Consider the following 17,087-nt stretch of genomic DNA (forward strand, 5'->3'; position numbering starts at 1 on the left):
ATTTTGGCGCTTAAAATGCTCAATAAATGGTAAAATAAATGAATACATTGTTTAAATAAATTAATAAATCTAATGTAATGTATAATGTATAAATATACATTAAAAATAGTAAATTAATCAACTCAAATAAATCGTCTTTAAACTGTTATAGAAATATTTTTTGTATTTATTAACAAAAAGCAGTTTATATGTATATAAAACGTGTATATAATGTATATGGTTACATTATGTATACAGAACGTACCCAACAATATACATAATGAGCACGTATAACTAATATCAGAAGAGTAAATGTAAATATTTAAACTATAAATAGCCCTTATAGAAATATTTACATAATATATATATATTTTTTTTTTAATGCTGTCGCTTTAAATATCCCAGTGGGCGTGTACGATAAACATGTCATGTGACCTGACACGGAAATGCTCCCAGGCCACAGATAGGTCAGGCTCATCATCAGTTGGTCCATGAGCAGTTCTCAATCAAAGTTTACAGTTAAATAACGCTTTAAATAACAAAAACTACAACTCCCAGCCTGCTCTTCGACCACTGTCTACTTGTTGTGGTCAGTGTGAAACAGACATGTCCGGCAGCAGCACACACTGAGGTAAGTCAACAAGCTAACCGCTGCTAGCTCCAAGTTAAAACGCTGTTTAACGTTGATTAAAGGCGCAGTGTAGTATCATAGAGACTAGCTTACTGCTTTTATTGGCGCCACTGACGGTGTTTCTATTCAGCATATGTCCAGTATTTACATATGAAAGCGGTTGTTACGCCACACAGGCTGCTCTAACTTACTTACACAAACTAGACTGATACCTCACACAGTAGCTGTTAAAGAGCTAGTCTCATTGTGTTTACATTAATTTCATTAGACTTTATTATATTAAATAGAAGAAATATCCTTCTATGTTAATGTGAAATGAGTCTCTGTAAAGCTACACATGAGAAAAGCACACATTGTATCACTGTGACACAGCTGGTTAATCACTAGTGAATGTTTTTAAGGGAATCACACACACACATATATTCAGGGTATGTGTATATAATGTATGTATATGGTTTGTTAAGCTACGTTATGTATAGACAACATACCAAACCATATACATAATGAGCACATATAACTAATATAAAGAAGAGTACATGTACATATTACAACTATAAATAGCCCTTATAGAGATATTTACTTTAAAAAAGTATGCTGTCCCTTTAAATATATACACATACACATATTCAGTGTATGTGCAGGGTCCGTTGGCCTCAATGTAAAACTACATCATACAGACGGATGCTGCAAATGATCTACTTCTACTCTGCATGAATGGAGACTACAGAAACGTACAGAAATCCACTCATGGAACCTGGAAAGTGTGTTTGAGAGGAGGAAGATGAGGGCCATGAAGGAGCCAGGAGATGTTACTCAGAGATGTTAATCACCGTCTGTGTGTGTTGGATGGTTAGCCACACCTGTCATCATAGAGCTTGTCAGCTTATTGGTGTGCATGATGTATAATTATAGTTGTGATTTTAGACTGACTCAATGAGGATATGAAAATACTCCTATAGCCTGCTACATCTGTGTGTGTGTGTGTGTGTGTGTGTGTGTGTGTGTGTGTGTGTGTGTGTGTGTGTGTGTGTGTGTGTGTGTGTGTGCGCGTGTGTGTGTGTGCTCTCTCAGCTCCAGTTGCACTCATCCTTCCTGCTACATCGAACAAGTTTGAAGTGTCATGCCAGTCCCAGCGATGGCAGAGCCTGCTGTCGATCACCAGAAACGGTTCACGGCTGCTGTGGATGTCATTCATAATCTCCCCAAAAGTGGTACGTACGCTTTTTTACACACCAACACATGATCTAAAAATAAAAGTAAAAGTGTTACCGGTCAAGACTGTAGAAAAATGTCATGATACAGTGTCTGATATTCTACAGTTAAACAGTGACTGACTTAATCAAACAGTCTTGTGTCCAGAACAGAAGTCTCAGGTCAGCTGACCTGTTTGTGCAGCTGTGTTTCCTGCTGAGCTGTCTTGAACAGAGAGTTTAACCAAACTTCATGTAAAAAACTGTTGATTTAATATTACTAAGTATCAGCCAGAATAATGTAAAAGCTTTTAAAATGTGTAACGTCTTGCATCATATACCATCCGACTTTGTCACATCTGTCAAAATACGTAGTTTTTGACCTGTTGAACATTTTTTCCAATATGTGTTCTTGCTATAAGAAGGTTGCGTTAAATTGCTAGTTTTTTGAATGGAGATTTTGAATGAAGTTGAGAATGTGTCTTCAATACATGTTCTCCAAACCTAAAACAATTACAACTAGGTAAAAATAAAAACTTGCATGAAACTGACTTTAAATGAGCAAATAGTTTCGTAACATCTCAAAGCCTTACATTAATCCCTTATTATTCCACATACCGTTTTAAGTTAACCCTAGACGCTCATATCTGTGTCACCTTAACAGCTGAGATGTGATCCTGTCAGTTTCTTATATTGGCTGTCTTAGTGTCAGTCTGTCGGGGGAACCGGAGAAACTTGACAGTGAAACTTGATGAATGTTTAATCTTGCAGGCTCCTACCAGCCGTCCTATGAGGTGATGCTGCGTTTCTACAGCTTGTATAAGCAGGCGGTGTGTGGACCCTGCACTGTGCCTCGACCTGGCTTCTGGGACCCAGTGGGCCGCTACAAATGGTGTGTGTGTGTGTGTGTGTGTGTCCACCCATTCAGTTGCTCTGATAACTGATCTTTTTGTTTGAACAGACAGAAGACTGTTCAGTTATTCTGTCCACAAAATTGCTAGATATTTGCATGGGGTTTGGTGCCATGCTCTCTCTTAGTTAGTTAGTTGATTTGTGGACATGGAGCTGATAAGACACCAAATAATTCAGAGAATCTAAACAGTGTGTGAGCTTAATCTTGATCTTGATGTTTGTACTCAGAGGACTTTTAGTTCCTGATAAGAAACACTTAGAGTTTTAGATTGCAGGCTGGAGCACAGCTCCACAGCCTCACAGAGACACACAGACTAAGTTGCACAGTCAGTGAGTGCAGACAGGATCAGTGTGTTGATTAAGGAAATCTTAACAGGACAGCTGGTGTAACAGTGAGGTTAATATGGCTGTCTGGACAGTTACTAACCTGTCCTATCACTTCTAACAGATCAAGAGGGATTTACATTTAATGATGTGAATCCTGCGTTCGGCCTCCTGTAGAGAACAAATGTTAAGACTTTAAGACTTCACCTCAGTGTTATAAATCATACTGGATGAGTGTCTTAATCAGTTTATTGCTTGACAGAAAACTTAAATGGAGGAATGCTAAATCTGTTCTGATCCAGTTTATCACATGTGAGAATTGTTGTGTGTTTCTCTGCATATCTTTGTGTTTTAAGCTTGACAAGAACTGTGAATATGTCAAAGCTCCAGCAACACTGGTAGTATAGAACCTGTAACTCAAGCATCACTCCTTCTATTACACTTTACTGCTTTATGGACCAACTATAGTATCACCCATGTCATTTATCTGATACTCCCCTTACCTCCCTGCCTGTCTGGGATTGGCCCCAAGTCACATGACTATGTACCCAACTTATTTTGGTAGATACCCCCTTGGCTGACATTATTACTTATTTTTTATATTATTATTTTTTTTTAACCTTTTTTTCTGCTTTTTAATTATTCTTTTAAATACTATTCTATTACTATACTATTACTGTACTATTTTTTAAAACATTTAATTGACAAATAAACTAAAAAAATAAATGATGTATTTGTCACATCCCATTTGAAAATGCCTTTTTTTAATTTTAATGAAGAAATGATAATATATTTGAAAATCAACATATTTCATCACCCTTATTATAATATAGTGTTGTGTTCAAGCTCTCCAGACACTGTTGAATAATGAATGAACTCATGACATCAGAGCAACATAAATTAAAAAGAGCCAATACATTCAATCCTAAAATACTCCATTCTGTATTCATCAAGCTTCTTCCCATCAGTCTAGTGAGTGTTAAATCAAAGCAGCAGCACAGCGGTAGAGCACACAGTTAATGAGATGTGGTGATCGATGTGACGGGTTGTAACTCTGTGTGTGTGTGTGTGTGTGTGTTAGGGACGCCTGGAGCCGGCTGGGGGAGATGAGCAGAGAGAACGCCATGGCAGCATATGTGGATGAGATGAAGAAAGTAGCACAGGAGGTACACCACACATTCTTTAACTTCACCTGTTTCAATCCAGCATCATGTAACATCTGTGTAACACCCCTGCAGACTGATCCCGACACTGGTCTTCTCATCTCTTAGCTCCCAGCTCAGATCAGTGCACAGAAATAAAAAGCAGCACATAAACATTAATCATCAAGACTTGTGTTATATGTTATAAATCAGCAGTTTTCCACTGACGCTGCAGGTCATCGACTCCACGCCCATGAATGAGAAGACGGCCTCTATGTTTCACCACTTCGAGCCTCTCTACCTGGTGATTGATGACATGCCTCGGCCTCCAGAGTCTCTGCTCAAGCTCAAAGAAGGTCAGTGGAGCTCTTTAGGCAAGCACTGTTACAACAATGAATACAGAAAAATACTGTTCTTGTTTATTCATTCTGTGAGTGTTTGTGTGTAACTGTAGGCGTTAAAGGCAGCGATGAGCCGGCTGACAGACCAGCAGAGACGAAGGCTGAGGATGAGGAGCAGGAGCAGGAGGAGCCTCCAGAAGAATCTCCTCCTACAGAAGATGCAGATCCAGAGCAGGACTTCATCCTCACTGAGGTTGTAGATCTCACTGCCAACACCATCACTAATGGTAGGTGATGAGTGTGTCTCTGACTGTCTATACACACACACACACACACACACACACACACACACACACACACACACACACACACACACACACACACACACACAGCTGGAGGCATCACACACAAATAGTCCATATCAACTTTTCCACCTTTTTTTTATTGAGTGTGTTTATCACATGCTTCACATTCTAGTGGCTTGTTTCACTAGAATGTGAAACCTGTCCATCCAGCTCTGTGACTTCCTCAATAGTCCATTCATTGGTGGAGGAAGCCCAGGGTGGCATGGTACAGGATAAACTGTAGAACCTGAACCTCAGCTTCACTCGCTCATCCATTACTCTCTGTATAATAAACACTGAATAGTTCAGGCAGTAGTGAGCAGCACATCAATATTTCTGACTCTAACTAATCATCATCATTTACTGTCATCACCATCAGCTGTAGAGTCATGTGACAGTAGTTTTCATGTCTTTAAAATGTGGAGCATTGCATTGTGGGATTGTTAGAAGAAAGTATGGATTTTTTCATTCCGTGATGAAATATCTGATGCTTCCATATAGTGGAGATATTTACACACTCAGCATTCAGACACTCTATGAAATGGTGGAGGGTAAATGCAGAGCACTGTATAGTAAATAGAGAGATTTCAGACAGTAGTTGGTTTGATTTATGTTTTGAGAAACTGGTAGTTCAGCTACCAGCTGTGAAAACCTAGCCTAAACCAGTCAAACCAGTTAACAGCTCAAGCTAGGTGTTCCAGCAGGCTGGTTGAGAAGATGTAAGGCAAGGCAGTTTTATTTATATAGCGCATTTCATACACAATGGCAGCTCAATGTGCTTTACATAAAACAGAGAAACATGTAATTTAAAAACATTAAAACATACAATTAACCCCCCCCAGTTTTTCTCCACTTACGCTCTACTTTTTTCTATTTTCCTGAATATCTTGGAGGTCTATAAATGATTAAAAAAGAACTTTTGGATCACCTTTTAATAAAAAACAGAGATGTTCAAAATAGCTGAAATCACCTAATGTCATTTCCTTGCACTGAAATACAGATTTAAAGATGGCAGCAACTCCCCCGCCTTTCTTACCAGTTGGTGCTGCCTCATTGAGAATAGCACAACAGCTACATTCAGTCAGCCATGTTTCACTAAGAAGTAAGAAATCTAGATCATAGGTCATAATGACGTCATTAACTAGCAGTGATCTGATATTGAGTAGCGCTAACCTTGTGGAGATAACAGGAGACACTGGTATATTTTGAGGTTGACATGCTATACTTAATGAATTGGCAGATTTAATTGAACCCTTATTTCTCACCAGTTTAACCAATCTTCTGTTACCTGTCATCACATGGATTGAGAAGGCTATCTTCAGATAGCCTTCTCCATAGGGCCCTGACTTTTCCTGGGGGAGAACATTATTGGTATCAGTATTGCAGCCTGGACCCGGCACATATCAGTCAGACTCACAGATGATCTGAGTCAAAGGAGGTGGGGGGGCTCTGTGACTCTTGGATGATGGTTGTTTCCAGCGTGGTGGAATGGGAGGGGCTCGACGATGGGGGAAGTTGAGAGGAGAAAAAATGGGATTTGGGCGTGGTGTGAGATGGATTCCAACATTGACCAGGTCATTCATCCTGTCTGTGAAATCCAGAAGTGGGGGGTCCTGACTGAGTGGAGAGAATGAAAGGCTGGATGGGGTCCTGGTGGGTGAAAGTTGGGAGTCTCCTGGTGGGGCTGGGGGAGACTCCACTTGTCGGGTTGTTGGGGCTGGGGGAGACTCCTCCTGTTGGGTTGTCCTGTTGGGCTGTTGGGGCTGGGGGAGACTCCTTGTGTTGGGTTGTTGGGGCTGGGGGAGACTCCTCCTGTTGGGCTGTTGGGGCTGGGGGAGACTCCTTGTGTTGGGGTAAGGATGATGATGTTAAAGTCTCTCTCTGGGTGTGCTGACTTTCCTGATCAGTCTTTATCTCAGGCGGTAGCAATTCTTCTCCAGAACGCTGTCTTATCTGTTGTTCAATCAATCAAAAATGTTGTAGCTTAACAGCTGTACTCCTGACTTGTTAAGGTAAAATCTATCTGCCTTAAACAGGTGTCTGCGTTCCCAAAAAATGTTGAAATTGTCAATAAAATTCACTGATTGAGCAGCACACGTATCTTTGAGCTATCTGTTTAGCATCATCAGCCTGCTGAATCTCTCGTCTCCTCGCCGAACTGTTGGTAAAGGTCCACTGATGAACACCTCAGTATTCAGACATCCAACTTTGTTCAGCACATCATTAAAATCCTGTTTCAATACCTCTGATTGTTGCTTGACAACATCAAGTGCTCCTGTGTGTATGACGAGAGATTTAACTGTCGGATGCTCAGGAGTGATTTCCAGAATTTTCTCTGAGATATCGGACACCATGTCGTTGGTAAAACAGAGTACTTTGGTGTTTTTGTTGAAAAAGTGTTTTATCTTATTCACATCTCCGTCACCCACTATCAGCGTGTGAGGCCCAGTAGTTAGCTCTTTCTGCGGCCTTTTAGTTTTTGATTTAGCCACTTACCTTTCTCGATGTAGTGATGTAGTGTCAGTGGGAAGAGCTGTCTGATAGTAAGCTACACTTAAACTGATGTTTATTTTTTATGTTCTTTTAGGTGGCTAAAATATGTTTAGCTGCTGTCCTCATCCATAGCAGTACATTGCTGCTACTGTAACTCAGTGTCGCTATCTTTAAAGCTAACAACTTTCACTTTTCCAGCAGTTTGGTAAACAACTGATTGACTCTGGTCTTGAGAAGCTGCAGCATTTATTAACAGTAACCTGTACTGAACATTTACTGCCAGACCCACACTCATATTCATGTCACGTTCTGCCACTCTCACACTTGCTACACACACACACACACACACACACACAGACACACACACACACAGGAGGAGAGAGAGGATTGTGGCATTTGATGCAGTAGTCAATCACTCAAAATGATTCCATGATAACATAGAGTGTTATAAGTCCAATTTGATCTGTTTTGACATGTGACAGCTATAAAAATACATCAAATATCTTTTACTCTGAAATTTGACGACTTTTCCTAAAGTGGCCCAAAATGCACAAAAATGAAAATGTTTTAAAATGTGATCCTTTTGTATAGATGCTACACATTTATGTCCATTGAGGCTGTTCTGGGTTAAATTATCTCTGTATCTATTGCTATGTGTTTTATTGAAATGAATAGTTCATAGTTTTGATAAGGATTTCTTTTTATGATGTAGCAGTGAATAGCATGTGAGAGTTAATGATAGTGTGAAGTTCTGCAGCAGCACATGAATAAAGAGGAAACACTGTTCACCACTGAGTGAAAACACTGTTCACCACTGAGTGAAATGTACTCCTGTCACCATGTTGCTTGGGTTGTGTTAACTAAACAGACCCACAACTATTTTCCATGATTAATTAAGTCTATAAAACCATTTAAGAGTAACTACCTTCATGATGCTCCTGCAGACTCTGGTGTGTGTGAAGGTTTGGTGTTGACCAGCGACTCAGAGAGCGAGATCTTCTGTGACTCTGTGGATTCAGTGGAACAGCTGGGCAGCGTCAAGGTAAGACGTTAACACTCACACACAAACGACCATTACTACAGAACCAGAGCATCTCATTCATCTGATATCCGCTCACAGATTCCACTCGTCAAGTCCAACGGCTTCCAGAACGGCCACGCCTCCCTACAGTCCTCCCCAGCTCAGAGCCAGCAGCTGGAAGGCCGACTGGAGGTCAGACAGGTGGGAGCGGGTCAGGGCGGAGAAGGGGCGGAGGACGGGAAGGGTCAGGGTCCTAACAGGAGGAGTCGAGACAGCGGGAGGGAAGCTTCCAACCACAACTGGAGAGATCGTAAGCTGTTCTTTTACTCTCCCTTCCCACCGCTGTTAGACTGTGTGATACATCATGATTATAATACCCAGTGTTGTTTTTACAGGTGGGGTTCCTCAGGGCAGCCCGAGGCGGGGGGCCCCTGGAGGCGGGGGGGGCGGGGCCGGACGAGGAGGAGGGGACGGGTCAGAGGGAGGGACAGAGAGGCTGCATGACGCTCAGCTCCAGCAGCAGATCATTCTGGCTCTGAGGAGGCTGAGAGAGGACATGAGGAGTGTGATGGAAAGACTGGAGGTGGTGGAGAGACTCGCTGCCACACATGTAAGAACTCATATCAACATGATTCTGTAGAGACACAATGTAGATCCTCATAAATACACTGGTGTAAATCATGTCTAACATGTCTAGCAACTCCATGTAAAAAAAATCAATAATAGAAAATTGAATTCTAAAATTAAATGATTTGTTCATCAAATTAATACTACTGCTAATAATAATAATAATAATGATAATAATAACTTTATGTATAAAGCACTTTTCAAAATAGTCAAATTAAAATGAGAATATTTGAATACTTTTTAATCTATTCATGTCTTGGGTTGCCTGTGACGTAAGCACCAGACTTATCTTGCGTCCGATTGGCCAGCAGAACCGCCCACGACCACTCGCCGCCACTCCTGCTTTTAAGCTTTATATTGAGTCTGCTGACGGTCACATGACTGCTCACACAGACAAGTGCAGACAAGTTGGAGTTTCTTTTCCTATTAAATGGATTTTGTAAGTAGAAGACAGTAGATGGTACTTCTCTCATATTGCCTCGGATGAAAAAGCTCAATAAATATTCCAATATTGTGTTATTGATGGATTTGTGTAACTCAGACACATCATGGTCAGTGTTTTGCTTCAGACTCATTTTTAAGAGTATGAAGTTTTTGGATTTTCAAATAAGAAAGCTTCAACTTGTCATCCTCCTGCTGGAACATCAAAGGTCATTTAGTGCTCAGTGAAATGATGCAGTTTGACAAAAAAATGAAACTTTTTTAACAGTTGTGTAACCTGTGTTTGAATTAAAGTTGTATCAGAGAGGGAGAGTGGGAATGTCACAAAAGCTGCTAAGTGTTTTTTCTTGTTGCTGTAAAGTGACGTCAATTCACTGCTGTTCTTTCTGTGTGTCTGTGTCTGTGTCTGTGTCTGTGTGTGTGTGTGTGTGTGTGTGTGTGTGTGTGTGTGTGTGTGTGTGTGTGTGTCAGGCTCAGGGTTCAGAGTGGAGACCATGTCTGCAGTGTGCAGCCACAGCATCACAACAGCAGGTAAGACTCAACATCTCAGCTCACATCTAACATCTAACACATACAAGCAGTGTGAGTCATGCTGCTCCTAAACACACTGAGCTGAGGGTGGAGGTTGTTTCTTCTTCTTCACTACATTCAATAGTTTCTAGCTTTTAATAGTTTACTGATGAAAACTGTCATATGCAGTCAGTTAAAAGCCTAAAGTTAATATCATATTGTCACATTATGTAGAACAATGAAATATGGACTTGATGAGCAGTTTAAATAAAAACCTTTATCATCTGCTAGGGTAAATTTTGACACTTTTATTTAGTTTTAATTACATCATCTTTTATTATCTTGTAACCATTCTAACTTATGGTTAGTGGTAATAAAACTGACTCTCTTTAATGAAGTTAGCTGTCAGTCTCACACTTTAAGTCTGTTCCAGTTCCCACACATGCAGTATTTCTCAATAGTCAAGTTTCTACTTGTGTAAAGTATTTGTGTTAATGACCTCAGAATCAGTGCCAGTTTCTGTAGCAATTAAACAACAAAGTTATTTAACTGTCACTTTTCAAGTCAGGAGATGAACAGTGAAACCTGTTTATCTGGCTGTAATCATTCTTCCTGTTCATACTGACCATTAGTAGACCCCTTCATAATAAACTTACAGTGGAAGTGACAGAAGGAGACACAGTCCTCTTTCTATGTAAAAACCTCTTTACTGTTCATATAAACACCTGACTGCTGCTTTATGATATAGTTGAAATACTGTGAACGTATCCTTTAAGACAAGAAGCATGTGAAGATTCATCACTGACACAAGCTTGAGTGAAGACATGCAGAGGCTTACAAAAATATCATAGAGTGGAGCTCACAGATAAGATCAACCACAGAGTTCCAGTGAGGATCAGATGACAGTAATAAGTCATATTAAGGAGCTGAGAGGAGGAATGATATGTAGATATAAGAGAGTTTGAGTAAGGAACACATCTCATTATTTATAAAGGATATGATATTTAATATGTATGTGTCAGATATGCCTTTTATTCACATTAAGAAGAGCAGAGATATAATATCAAGTGGTAACCATCTGTTTGGACTTTACTAATAATATTCAGTTGGAATGGACTGGTGTGCAGCAGTAGACTGGTGAATTGTGGGAAATATTGACCTACTGAAGGGACTGCAGATGGAAATAAGCTAATGTTTCTGTTTAACACTGTATATGATCCCAATAATCAAATGACTATTACCTGGCTCTGAAGGAGTTAAGATCTGCTACATCACAACCAACACCTGAACACACACTTCCTGTGCTCAGTAAGAGTGTGTGTTTGGACTCACTTTAAACAGAGCAGCACACTCTCTGTGGTTCAAACTCAGTTGCTCCATCACAGCAGCTACCTGTGCTCTCCACCTGTGCTGTGTGTTCTGTTGCTGATCTAATTCTCAATGGGACTTTACATACATTTAGATTTGCCTGTAAAAGGGTGAAAAATGTTGATCACTGTTTCCCAGAGCCCAAAAATCCAGCCTTAGATGTAGTTTAGTTCTGTGCAGCAGTCAAACTCAAACCAGGAAATGTTCATATTTGAGGAGCTGCAATCAGACAATTTAGATTTTTTTCTTAAAGAATGACTTCAAACAAATCATTGATTATTAAAATAGTTGGTGAATAGTTTGATAGGTGGTAACTAATTAATTCAGATGCCTGTGAAATGTAGCTGCTGCAGGTTTCCATGGAGATAGCATGGCAGCCTGCTGCAGGATGCTTTCGCCACTCTTTACTGTGTAACTAGTAACTAACATGTCTATTTGTCATTATTATTATTATTATTATTACTGTGTCATTTTGTATTCAGTAATAATTGTATTATAGTTTCTGTTCTTAATGGTTACTTTTTATTTAGTTTTATTCTGGTTTTGTTATTTTAAAAGAAGTCTGCAATGAATATTTCCCATCATTCATTGAGGGTGAACAAACTGCTTTAAATTTCTGGAAATAAATGTGTAGCAACTTTGACACTAAAAACACTCAAAGACACAACTACACACTACAGCAGTTAGGAGGCAGCTGTCGGCCATGTTTTTTAATGCTAAACGATGATGTCATTTGTCTCCTCAGGAGGAGAAGTGTTGGCCGTTCGACGTGTCCGGTCAGACGGTGGTCCTCTTCCTGGTGTGGCCGTTCGTCGCTCAGGGTCTGGTCTACCTGCTGAGGAAAGCCCAGAAGAGAAGAGGCATATCTTCATGAAGCAGGAATCCACCATCTGTACAGGAGTGAAGGATCCACATCCTCCCTCACTGTGTGCACTGGACAGAAGGCAGGAGGAGGGACGTTTGTGGACTTGATGTCTGTACGGGACAGAAACGTGTTTCTCAAATCCTCACAAATCACTCACTGCAGCAAACTGTCATTTAAATTATTCAAGTTGATTCATCAGCCGGCATGAAAAACACCTGGATGTGTGCTTGTACTGCTGATGGATTATAACGTACATTCACCTTTATTCCTTTTCTAGTGGGTTTTGGTACAATAAGCTCCATGTTTTGTAATATACAGAATATGATCAGCATCAGAAGAAGCGTCTGTGTGTAGGAGTGAAACTACAGATGGTCCCACTGAAAATGTTGGATGCTTATTTAATTGTAATCACGTCACAGTCCCTCTTTAATGTCTGTTAACTCCAAAATGACACTAAACTGTAAATGTCAGCAGATCTGAGGAGCAGCTGTGAATCAGCTGGAGGTGACATCATCTCTGCTTCCGTCTCCACATCATGACATCTGTTCTGATCACAGTTATCTCTCCAGTCATCAGATTGTTGCTGCTGCTGATTGTAACCTGATGGTACTGAACTGATGAGTGTAACTGAAGCCATTGTCACTGAATGATGAAGAACTGTTGTCAAACTGCCCTATAATGATGAGTCATGTGTTCCACTGACACAGCTCTGATTAAAAATGTATATTGCATAGAAGATCGTACTGTGTCGTTCGTGTGTGTGTGTGTGTGTGTGTGTGGAGGTTAAAGAGGAATTTAACTATTGTGTGTGTGTGTGTTCTCCTGTTAACACTATCACACATGTAGGTGTGTGTTGTGACTGCTGCAGCAACTGTGGCAGACTATAATATAGCAACTACTACTGAATATAAACTCAATAAGTTGAAACATGTTACCATATATAATCAACTTAAACTAATGCAAACTCAATATACACAGCAGGTTTTTGAGAAATATGTTTAGTAATATTCTAAAATATATTGATTTTGTTATGATCCATCTTTACTTACCATCATAACCTCAAGATATTGAAATATCTTGAGGTTGGCGCACAGCGGATGGCAGCGTGGCGCATGTGTCTTTGTTAGTTTCCCCTGACGCAGTTGTCATTTTCTCTTCCTGCTCCCACGTTGTCTAAATAACAAATACACTTACACCAGTCTGTGCACCTATGGGCGTGTTGGTCTCAAAATGAGGTGTGATCAGGTTCATTGATTACACACACACGGGCGCACAGCAGCACACACACATGCAAAACATCACTAATAAAAGGACTATAATGTGAATTTGTATTATGATGTAGTAGTAGTAGTACTAGTAGTAGTAAAAGTAGTAGCAGTAGTAATAGTAGCAGTATTGGCCCCTTACTACAGCCCCTACATATAAGTAAGGCTATAGCCTTACCTTGATGAGATCATTGTGTGGATCAGGGTTTACGTTAGCCGGTATATGCTGGGTTTGGCCGGTATAACGTGTAATTGGCCGGCAGATTAAAATATGAACGGCCAAAATGTCCAGCAGGAAAAACGTCAAATAAATAAATACATGTATAAATTCATTAATAACATTAAATACTAATATTATCATATAATATTATGTGATATAACCTATGAGATATGTTGCCTTGACAACAACAACAAAGTTGTGCAAAAGTTTTGTTTCCTTCCGTTACATTGAGAACTTCACTGAGTGTTTGATCATGTCACTGACTGCAGCACTTAGACATCACACTGAAAATGTGAATTATATGCAGAATTCAGACCAGACAAACATCTACTGTAGAATAATGTCTGGATTTAATACTGAGGAGTGATTTTCAGTTATATCCGCAGGATCAGGGTGCATTAATGAACGGGCTAACCTGGGCTACAGCATAAAGTTCTGCAGCCCAGGGGCCTCCAGTGACGTTAATGCACCCCTGGATGTACATCAACATATTAAAAAAAAGTCACAATGACTCCACTATGTATCAGAATCAGTCAATGGCAGTAATGATCAATGAACCTGTCAATGTAGTCATGTGACCAATACTGGTAAATCCCTCATCAAACTAACAATCCGCCAAGGGAATGAGAGATGACACAAATGAACCCACTAATAATGTCTGGATTATTATCAAACTTCTACAGTAGTACAGATAGGGTAAGATAGGCGGGTGTGCAGTGCACAGACACTGTGCTTGTTCCACACACACGGGCGTATAATGATTCTCCAGATTAAATGTAATCTTTAGAACAATTATATTCCATTAACCTTTACTAAATATGAAAGAGTGATAATGTAAGATCATGCCAAATTAGTTATGGTGTTTTATTGAGAGTTTGAGGGGTTTTAAGCAAGTGTAAGTTTTATGGTTTCACCACTTCATCTTCTAGATTCTCTCAAAATTAAAAGCAGAAATGTTAAACTCGGTCCACAAGAAAATAATATGTACAAGGTATTCATACATTTATTTTCACATTTTTACCCTTTTAAATTTGACTAAACCACATGGACACAAAAAAGTAGCATCACGTCATTGACCCATATATTATTTTTAATTGAAATAAAATATTACTTTTAGTCTTTGCACTCTTTCGCACAATCTTTCGATTGAAATTATTGTAGTTTATTTAATCTTCTAATCTTTTTAAAAATCTTTTATTTATGAACTGGAATGTCTGATTGTTTGTATACTCTTTGTTTATTCTGTTTAATAATGAATTGTACATATATAAAGAGACTAGTATTTGTTACATTATAAATCTGTTTATCGTACTAGGTAACTTTCACATCCATAAATCCAGAACATTGAAGATAACCCCATTATTGAAATTATTCGTGATTGATATAAAATATTAATTTGACTATAAAAGACTATTTTATTGAAGTGTTATGTTTCCTTTAAATAGTTTTTTTCTTAATGAACTAGAATGACTAGAATGGTTGTTTGTGTATTCTTTTCAATAAAGAAAAATAAATGCATCAGGACACATTAGTGTTTCCACTGTTAACCAAAAACAATCAATAAATACACACAGACACATTTCCAAAACAAATAATTTAATATATTATGTATAATATTTATATACACAGGTTAACTTAACAAGGCTTTGTACAACTGTTACAAAATTGGTCCACACACAGTCACCCACGTACATAAAGTACATGCACAAGGGCACAGATAGAAGAGAAGGACAGACTGAGACTAGATATGATTAAGATAAACATGGAGTCTGCTTGGACGACAGTGGTTGGCAGTACAATTTGGTTCAGCTCCATTTTATATTTGTCATACTCTGCTTTACAAACTAATGTAGAGACATCAGCGAGAGAAGGGAGCGAGAAAAAAAAAGTACTGAAAAATGTGAAAAAGGAAGAAATGCAAAAATATCACTCGGGTAAGACTGGTTTTGGATTTAAGGTTATTCGCTCAATTTTCAACTGCCGCCATGACAACGCTCTGTGTGTGTAACACTGATAATGTGTGACCTGGAGCCTGCTGGAGTCCTTTTCCATCTCTTGGCTCACCATGTCTTCATTACTGATATTATACAATGACCTAAATAGAAAAAAAAAAGTAAGAATTTTGGCATGACTTCACATAGCTGCCTTTAACACTTTGCTCCTCTGACGTAACAGGTGTCAGTATCCTCAAAACTCTGGCCCTCCTCCCCCAAAGCACACACACACACACACACACACACACACACACACATGCGCTCGCACACACATACACACTCACTCGCACACACACACACACACACACACACACACACACACACACACATACAGAGGGAAGTACAATAGGCTTGTGTTGAACACTTAGGGTTTGCATATTTTTATGTCACTGATCGCATGCATGCATTTTGTTGTCCCAGGAAGCTTTGGCATAAAGCCAAAGTCACTCATCATCAATCATCCAGAGAGAGAGAGAGAGTGAGTTTGATTTGCTCCGACGGATCAGTGAAGTTCCTGTAGATCCACAGGACGCTTTGGAAGCGCTTGTAAAGGGCTGAGAAGTAAACTGAAGTGGGTTTTTCTCTGCAGTCGTGTACAGTGCTGTACTTGGGCCACATGGGTATCATCAAGGACATCATTGGTGAGAAGCAGTGATGAAAGACATCAGTGTGTGTATACAGCACAGTCCACATTTCTCTGAAGTCTTTGCTGGTGAGGGTTAGCTGGAGCAGCGGCAGCACTGGAGTAGAGTCTCACATGTGTAATATGGCTATTTAACAATTGAAGGGTTTCATTCCAAAACAGTATTTTAGAACTATGTGTTAATGACACCATGTTTAGGTTTTGGCACTACTTAGTTGTAGTGTTGGGAATGACACTACAACACAGCTGCAACTATTGTTGTTTGATTGTTTCAATTTTATCTGAATAATTTACTGAAATAAGATGCTATAATCACATGGAGGCTTTAACAGAGGCTAATCAGGGTTGAAGATTTTCCTGCTATTGTTATGGTTACTTTATGGGAATACATCACCCTTTTCGCAGGATTTCTTGCTATAAATTAAATTTTCCAGCAGCTGCTCTATTAGTTGAGTCATTAAGTCACTTTCCTTTTCTTCTGTCTTCCTGTTAAACTCAACTCTAATGTGGTTTGTCCCAGTGGTGTTGCTGTACGTAGCTGTTCCAAGATGGCGGACGCAGATAGGCCGGTAACGCAAATGAGGCGATGACAGAGCTATTGTGACTGACCAGCGCAAGCATGTTCCAGGCATGTTAGTTTGTTAGAAGTTAGCTTGCCAACTAGCTTTTGTGAGTACACACTATGTCACCCAACTTCTAACACCACCCTTTTCATAAGGACCTGCAAACAAGATGCCTGTTTCTAATGTGGCTGTAGCTGAAATCCAAGGTGGGACT

General features: G+C 39.6%; 1 protein-coding gene across 2 annotated transcripts; it reads left to right on the forward strand.

The window, feature by feature from the left end:
* The first annotated feature begins 443 nt into the window (after positions 1–443).
* acbd4 (acyl-CoA binding domain containing 4) lies at positions 444–12,903 on the forward strand. Of its 2 annotated transcripts, none has more exons than XM_053341307.1 (11): positions 444–610; positions 1,682–1,821; positions 2,572–2,692; positions 4,118–4,202; positions 4,414–4,534; positions 4,633–4,806; positions 8,301–8,398; positions 8,477–8,687; positions 8,773–8,987; positions 9,917–9,976; positions 12,069–12,903. In XM_053341307.1, exons 2-11 carry the CDS (start codon positions 1,731–1,733, stop codon positions 12,195–12,197), a joined length of 1,305 nt encoding a protein of 434 aa, XP_053197282.1. In that variant the 5' UTR covers positions 444–610; positions 1,682–1,730; the 3' UTR covers positions 12,198–12,903. The 2 variants fall into 2 exon arrangements, with proteins under 2 accessions (XP_053197282.1, XP_053197283.1); XM_053341308.1 differs by having other exon boundaries at positions 1,688–1,821.
* Positions 12,904–17,087: the final 4,184 nt, after the last annotated feature.

This window comes from Scomber japonicus, chromosome 20, assembly GCF_027409825.1.
Source record: "Scomber japonicus isolate fScoJap1 chromosome 20, fScoJap1.pri, whole genome shotgun sequence".
NCBI classification, from domain to species: Eukaryota; Metazoa; Chordata; class Actinopteri; order Scombriformes; family Scombridae; genus Scomber; species Scomber japonicus.

What these genes read in the sequence shown, in the direction of transcription:
- acbd4 (XM_053341307.1), top strand. Translation starts at nt 1,731, where the DNA reads ATGCCAGTCCCAGCGATGGCAGAGCCTGCTGTCGATCACCAGAAACGG. An exon ending in TCATAATCTCCCCAAAAGTG is followed by an intron (nt 1,822 to 2,571) that starts GTACGTACGCTT and finishes TTAATCTTGCAG; the next exon opens with GCTCCTACCAGCCGTCCTAT. An exon ending in CCAGTGGGCCGCTACAAATG is followed by an intron (nt 2,693 to 4,117) that starts GTGTGTGTGTGT and finishes TGTGTGTGTTAG; the next exon opens with GGACGCCTGGAGCCGGCTGG.